General features: G+C 35.3%; 1 protein-coding gene across 2 annotated transcripts in view; it reads right to left on the bottom strand.

Annotated features, from left to right (window-relative positions):
- Window positions 1-1,160: 1,160 nt before the first annotated feature.
- LOC113804155 (uncharacterized) overlaps window positions 1,161-8,620 on the bottom strand; it is a gene marked incomplete at its 3' end in the record, with an annotated part of 11,874 nt that continues 4,414 nt past the window's right edge. For both annotated transcript variants that reach the window (XM_070114646.1, XM_027354994.2), the window contains 7 exon segments: window positions 1,161-1,221; window positions 1,546-1,627; window positions 5,660-5,764; window positions 6,236-6,451; window positions 6,643-6,871; window positions 7,066-7,206; window positions 7,599-7,770. In XM_070114646.1, coding sequence (XP_069970747.1) covers window positions 1,161-1,221; window positions 1,546-1,627; window positions 5,660-5,764; window positions 6,236-6,451; window positions 6,643-6,871; window positions 7,066-7,206; window positions 7,599-7,770 — 1,006 coding nt within the window.

The raw sequence follows: 8,620 nt of genomic DNA, 5'->3' as shown, positions 1-8,620 counted from the left end.
ACTAGGTTTCTAGAATCACTACTTCCAAAATTCTTATATTATAAAAAGTACTCTCCATACCTTCCCCTCTGCAATGGACATATTCTACAGGATTGATAGATACCACAAGTACTGATGAGTTTATATATCATCACAGCCTTTATTGTATACCAACATCCACACTGAAGTTGTAAGTACCCTGAGAGCATTATGCACTGTAAAGAATTCATTATCACAGATGTTAATAAAAGAAACTCAATAAAAGCAAGGCTAACTGTTCTGTTTAAATGGAAAATCACTGATATATAATGCCACTAATAAATAAATATATCTGCATTACATGCCATTACTGAAATAAACATGATTATCATTCATTGCTGCAATAAGAATCACATAACAAATAGCCAGCAATTAAGAGTGAAACCACTATATACATACAGGTTTACATTTTGAATTTAGAATTGATGAATATCAGCTTATTTGGTAAATTTAGATGGCAAATTCAGATTAAACTACAATGCCAAACAAACAAATCAATGTTATCAATAACAATGATTCTAAAACTTGACATCTTGCTATCAAGAAAAATGTGTTTTATTCTTTTATCTAATTATCTATGGGTAGAATGTCTCCATGATATAAAGTGTTATGCATTCTCTATCTGACTTTAGTTCAGGTTTAATCAAACTGTACACTGATAACCCAAAACTCTTTTTATTTCAATCTCAGTCTCTTAATATCCTGCATGCCTTGCTTTACAAGAGTTTACTGTATACCTTGTTAATAAAGAAAGAAATATACCCCATATATAGTACATCAAAGGCCCAGAATAACTACAAGTAATATCACAGAAATACCCTGACTTGTGTCACATAAATAAAAGATTAAGCTATACCACAAAAAATACAGAGAACAGTAAATCTAACCATCTTTTTATACCCATTACTTCAGTAAATCAATTTCAGGATCATACATGATATATGACACTAAGCATTACATTAAATAATTCTCACTCAGATGGTGAGAAATAAAAATGTCATCTACAGACTTGTTCTTAGAGAGAGAAAGAGAGTAAGGAAAGTAAAATTACTATTTCCATAATGATTGGCTTAACATTCATAATCCCCAAATCATCAAAACCAGTACATAATCAAACTTTAACCATCATCCTTAAAACATACAGGTCTTCCTTGCTCTGAAGTTCCAGATTTCTTTGTGGGAGAGTCCGTTGGTGGTAAAAAACTGGAAACAAGAAAATCTTATTAATATTCAAAGCAAAAAATCAATCAAAAAAATTGTTCTTCTGTAATGTACTCTCACAAGGATAACATGAGCTTCGAAATATATAATGAAAATAATCAAATGAGAGTCACAGTATGAAATGAATCATTAAGTAGGTAAAGCAAAGTTCACCTCCCAATAATTCTAATTTAAACTGAATATTGCTTTTTGATATCAATTAATCTACCGTGTTCTTAACTACATACCATTCCCTTCGTAACTTTATATCAATTTTCATATGCATTAATAATGTAAGAATATGAGAAAAATACAACTGATTCTTACCTTGATGTTGATGATTTAAGCCTGGCAAGTTCTACAGCAATCTGTGCACCTGCCTTGGCATTATTTTTAATAAGAGCAATATCTGATTCTATTAAGGAAAGTAACAGTAAATAATAATCTGTCAACAATTTCACTGTATAAATCAAACTTGAGTTGCTTAGCAAATCATCAAGACCTATTCCAACAGAAGTAGTAAGGATGTCACATGCTTAATGACACAGCCTTAATGACACATGCTAGAAATAGTTGCGATCCCAGTCAATTTCATTCACTAATGCATAACAGGATCATAATAAAAACAAAGAGTAAAAAAGCTAGCATTAACCACAACTAAAGCAATGATAAAAAAAATCCAAAATATAAAAACTGGATGTGATTGCAAACAGCCAGTAACTGACCACAAGAAAATGTAGAAAATAGCAATCTGAAACTGAGTAAAAGCACAAGAATAAAACACACCAGGCTATCTATTCACAAAAAATCAAACAAATTTTGGCACTGATCATCTGGAAAAGCATGATTTTCTCAGAGAAAGACTTCACTCACTATTGTGTGTGCAAATGCAACTCTAGACAGTTCAGTACACCACAACTAAAGTGTTGTATAATAGTATCGTCAATGAACAAACCAAATCATCTTTCTGGACAATAAAACATAAAAAAGAACACAGAATTGCAAGTAAGCATACTTACGGAGGAAAAGAAGAAAAATATCAACCCTTTACCAGGCAAGATAATTTTTTTCTTACTTTCGATGGGCTCTAAAGATGGCAGCCTAGCATCACCAAAAATTTTAGAAAATGTGGTGTAATTCTCTCTAGCAAATCAGTGACAGCCATCTCTTCCAGTGGCAAATAGGGTGTTGTGTGACAACTCGAGAGACCTAAAACCTGTCTTTTGATTGGATGTGAAATGCACTGCTAAGCTCCATCCACTCCTGTGAGATAATGGTAAATACCTTTTGATATCTTATGCTAAGTTGTGGTGAGTTACAAGACAACCAATTTAAGTACGAATATGCATGAAAATAATCAAGGTAGAATAAATCTAACCTAACTCCACAGATGTTTACCACGCATTCAATTCCTGTCACATGAGAGCTGTTGCGTAGACCATTACTGTCGGAGAAGATGGCTTAGCTAGATGGTATTCACAACCTAAAGATTGGCTGATGAACTCCCAGAAGTCGAAAACGAAGGATATTTCACACTGACTATCCCAAATATCCCTGGCTCATTCTCTTCAAAATAAATAAGTAACTAAATGAAATATTTCTAATCTATAGATAAGTGTATCAGTTTTTTTGGTACATTATGAAATTTGTGAAAAGTCAGATTTAAACAAGGACCCAATTCATGGAACAAGCTCATCATGGGTCAAGTGACCTAATTAGTTCAAATGACAATTCATAGGTCTAAGTGTATATTTTGCAATGAGAACATATGTGAACAAATGCTATTTCATAAAATCAAGATATACTTAGGGATATTGTAATCAAAATATCGTAAATCAATATTTAAATCATTCCAAGGCTTCTAAAAATGCATTGCTTAATAGGCATATACACTTAGATTATGCTTATAAAATATCACATCATTATCATCTGATTTATAGAAAAAAAAAATCATATAATTATTTAAGATTATGATGAAAAATTATGAATTAGTGAAATCATCTTTTTCACACGCAACCACACACACATAGACATATGTACACACACACACATACACACACACCCACACACACCCACACACACATACATACACATACACATATGCACACACACACACATATGCACACACACACACATATGCACCCACACACACACACAACATATGCACACACACACACACACACACACACACACACACACACACACACACACACACACACATACACACACACATGGACACACACAAACACACACACATACACACACACACACATGCACATACTCACACATATGTACACACACATACACATATGCACACACACACACACATATGCACACACACACACACACACACATATGCACACACACACAAACACACACACACACACACACACACACACACACACACACACACACACACACACACACACACACGCACACACACACACACACACACACACACACTCACACATATGTACACACACATACACATATGCACACACACACAAACACATACACAAACACACACACACATACACATAAACAAACACACACACATATGAACACACACACACAAACACATACACAAACACACACACACACACACACACACACACACACAGACACACACACACAAACACACACATACACACACATGCACACACAAACACACACACATACACACACACTCACACATATGTACACATGCATATGTACACACATACAGATATGCACACACACACACACACACACACACACACACACACACACACACACACACACACACACACACACACACACACACACATACACACACACACACATATGTACACACAAACAAACACACACATACACCCACACACACAAACACACATACACACACACACACACACACACACACACACACACAATGATATCAGCATATGCACACACACACACATATGCACAAACACACTCATATGCACACACACACACACACACACACACACACACACACACACACACACACACACACATGCACACACACACACACACACACACACACACACACACACACACACACACACACACACACACACACACACACACACACACACACACACACACACACACACACACACACATATATACACACACACACAATGATGTCAGCATGCACAAAGATATCAGCACACACACACTGATATCAGTGATAACAACCTGGATGAGGATATTGGTGATATTTACTTTCTGCCACGACCTTCATCCCAAGGTATCCTCCCAAGGTCTGTAGTAGTCTATTAAACTTAAAAGGAGGAGGACTAGGATGGCAACAATGAGAAACCTGCGACTCCAAAAAGACCTAGGCTATAAGGTGGCAAACGAAAGACATCCAATACCAAGCCCTGCACGAGTATGAGCACATCCCTCCTAGGCTGATGTTGCCTTTCAAGGATTACTTTTTTAGGATTTGCACTCCATAGATGGTGGAACATACCATCTTTCAAATGAACCTCAATACAAAACAGAAAGATGGGAGGATAAACTCCAAGACCATAAAGAGGAAGTTCTGAACCTCACTGACATCCCTTTCTAAGTAAGCACCACCTTGGGGGCCAAGGGACCAGCCAGCAAGATCGTGGTAGCCCTGATGAGTAACATCACCATGGCCTCCACTAATAAGATCTTTCCAGATAACTACTTCAGCAGCCTGAAGATTGTCTGCTACCTGAAAAGCTCAATACTGTCCCGTCAAACATCTCCAGTGGGGGGGGCAAGGTGTACTTCTGACTGAACAACAAGAGGAGGAAACAGAGCCTAATAGCATGGCCTAGTCATTTGTTCCTAAATAAGACTATTTTTTTAGTTTATCATGAAAATTATACTTAATAAGCATAAATCTTATTTCTTAATAAAGCTGTGACAGAAGGAAAAATGTATTTTTATTTCTATGTCCATATTTTTTCTTACACCTATATAATAAAAAGTAACATTAGATGGGCAAATTCATTACTTTGATCACTACTATTATATAAATTTTGCTATCCTTTCCAACAAGTTACTGTTTCTGGTTACTTCATCTACCATAATCTACCACTAAAAAAAAGGCAATTCCAAAAAAAGTAATGTGAATAAAAATGTCTTAGAATATCTTGCAGTTTCATTTTCTAAAATTCAAAGTATTTCTATGACTGCCCAATAAAGACATGAATAAAGTATAAAGCACAACTAGAATTTTGGATGACAACAAAGCAAAAATGGTCTGTTTATGGAAAACAACAAATTATAACACAAAAATAAGAATAATGATAAAGAAAAACAGAGAATTACAACAAAAGAGGAATAGCTTGATCAAAGCAAACAAATAAGAAAATTAACCAAGAGGAATAAACATAAATATTCACATTATTTATCTATAAGGCAAAAAAACAAAACAAATCTCTATATATCACCAAAAGGATACTCGACTTGAGGCTCTGTCCTCCTGTGATCTCAAAGACTCTCTGGAGAATAAATGGAGTCACTTCCCTCCCAGACACTGCTAACTCTGCCTCCTTCACTGCTATATCTGTCAGGGGGTTTATAACATCCAGGGAAAGTTCCTTACTATGTTTTTTTATATATGTAAAGATGTATGAGTCTATGTAGAGGCTAATGAATGAAAAATTCTTCAAATTAAAGTATATAATCATTAAAATCCACTTAAGAGGATACAAACTCAGAGATAATGTAAACAAAAGATTTTGTTTTTCACAAAATTGCTTTAAACAGCTAAACATGCAATCAAACTGTAATGCCGACTTATAGTATTTGTATTTGCAGAAGAATTAGAAAAATTGGAAAGCTCTGTCTTTCACATTTCTGGAATGCTAGTCCCATTGAATGCTTTTTAAAAGATACAGAAATCTTTGAGAAAGGAATATATGGATGGATCAATAACAACTAATAGAAAAAAATCCCTAAAGGAGTTTTACGTGAGTCAGAAAAATTGCTTAACTTTCTTATGGACAAAGAGACCTCAAAAGAAAGAATTACCAACCAATTGCTTCTTTAATGAGTTTCCCCTCAGCCTGGTGTTCCTCTGGTATGGGTACAGCAATCAGCATTCCTGAGTTTATCTTCATCTCCTGCCACTTATTCATCATGTGAGCTGCCATGAGAGGGGTTTCAACATGACATGGGGCTTTGCATCCACTGTCTCGAGTAAAGAAATCAGGGAATCGGTTGTCACTTCCTAGCACTGACACACATACACCTGGAAAAGTAATGTATGTTAGGGTAGGTTACCTTTTATCTGAAAATTAATTCTTAAAATATCACTTGTATTTTGGAAGGTATATTCAGTGCATTAAAACTGGTGAAAAAGAATTCAAGGATGATAAGGTTTATACTTCCATGCTCTTTGGCATAATTATAGATATTGTGTAATCACACAGATATACAAACCCTGTGTCTCTAAATACTCCAGAGTCTTTTCTACATCTAGAATGCTCTTCACTCCAGCTGAAACAACTGCAACAGGAGTGCGACCAAGTTCTGTCAAGTCTGCCGAAATGTCCAGTGTGTTTTCAGCTCCTCTGTGAACACCCCCTATGCCACCAGTCACAAAGACTGGAATTCCAGCATGGTGTGCAACAAGCATCGTTCCTGATACTGTTGTGCCTCCATTTAGACCCTGTTGTAAAAGAATTAGTATCTAATACATTTCAGATTTTATGGAAATTACTTCAGGATGCAAAGTAAGTACTTTGGAATTTATCACAATTCACCACCTTTAAGGAGTTTGAAAATATATATACATATCTTTTTCAGTAAAGGGTTGCAATGACAGATTAAAAAACTAAATTCAATAACTATCAGTCCTAACACCTTTGCTAAGACAAAGGGAAAATCTCTTCTTGATGTCTTAACACAAGGCTCCTTCTTCTCAGCAAGGGTCTCTAACTCGACTGCAGACAAACCCACATGAACTTGTCCCCGTAATATAGCTATAGTTGCTGGGACTGCACCCTATAAAGAGTAAAATCTGATGTTAAAAACAATGATCACAGGTATGTTCCTATGTTTATCCATAATTCAATAAAAATTATCTTTTTTCCATTTCAAGTGATTTAGCATGAGTCATGGTGATATCAATAGACTGTTGAATTAAACATTGCCTTATGAAAATCACAAAGTAATATTCTGATAAAATTTACAACTAAATGTCACTATCGTGAATTCTATTAGTTCCTCATCAAAATATCATATATTGGTAATTTTCTTTTCTACATTGGTGAAGACTTTTTAAACATCTTATCACTTATTTTTTTTTTTTTAAATAAACAAACAAAATGATACAATTTTCAAGAGATAAAAATATAACTCGGTCTATTCAAAAAGATATCAATTCAACTGCTTACTTCTTTCCTAATAATTTGTTCAACCTCTACAGCTGTTTCCAAATTCTGAGGATAAGGCATGCCATGGGTGATGATAGTGGATTCTAGTGCCACAACAGGTTCTTGAGCTGACAATGCCAATTCCACCTCACGGCTCACAGCTAGGATGGATGACTTGTTGCGAAGATTGTACCTGTGGATAAAGTGCAACAGGTTGAAACAGAAAAGTTTCTTGCCTTAAAGACATTATTGGTTTGCAATCATTTGGTGTATATATAGTGTGTGTAAATGATAGATTATACCAAAGAGGAAAACAAGGCTGCACATGCTTCTTTATCAGTATAGAATCTGTTACAAAAGCATCAGACATCACTTCATACTAGAATATATAACATCTGTGGTGATGTCTACAGTATCCTAAAACCACTTTTCTTCTTCCGCATAGCATTTACCTGCAATGCTGCAGCTGTACTTATCTGGACAGCTTTTATCTGTTCAACATATTTAAAAATCATTTATTCAGCTAAAAGGCTATTTGTACCCATTTGTACTCACTCTACACAGTCTGAGTGGAGTTACTACTTACTGAAGTGAGTGACAGCTGGAAAATCATAGCTAAAAGAGAGTTATATTTCATCTATGGGGCTTGCTGGCACTGGGTAAGAAGTTGGCAAGTGGCTGACATTATGAGTTGTCAATGATTTGTATGCTTGTCAGAGCATACAGAAAATTTTTCAGAATGATATTTTTTTACATGCATGAAATATACAATAAGAAGAATTACAGTACTTGGTACTTGAGTATGTGTATGTGTATGTGTGTGTGTGTTCTTACCTAGTTGTTCTTACCTAGTTGTTTGAATACGAGAGAAGACCTATGCTCAGGTGGTCCCGTCTGCTATATTCAAATTATCATTGGCACACACTACTTGATTGGGGAGACTGTTCCACGATTCAATAATTCTGTTTGGGAAACTATATTTTTTGACATCTTTATTACCTCTTTTTACTGTCAACTTTTTGTTGTGTCCTCTCGTTCTTCTT

The sequence above is a fragment of the Penaeus vannamei genome, chromosome 36, assembly GCF_042767895.1.
Source record: "Penaeus vannamei isolate JL-2024 chromosome 36, ASM4276789v1, whole genome shotgun sequence".
Classification (NCBI taxonomy): Eukaryota; Metazoa; Arthropoda; class Malacostraca; order Decapoda; family Penaeidae; genus Penaeus; species Penaeus vannamei.
The sequence above is the reverse complement of the archived record's forward strand: the minus strand, read 5'-3'. Positions and strand labels throughout refer to the sequence as shown.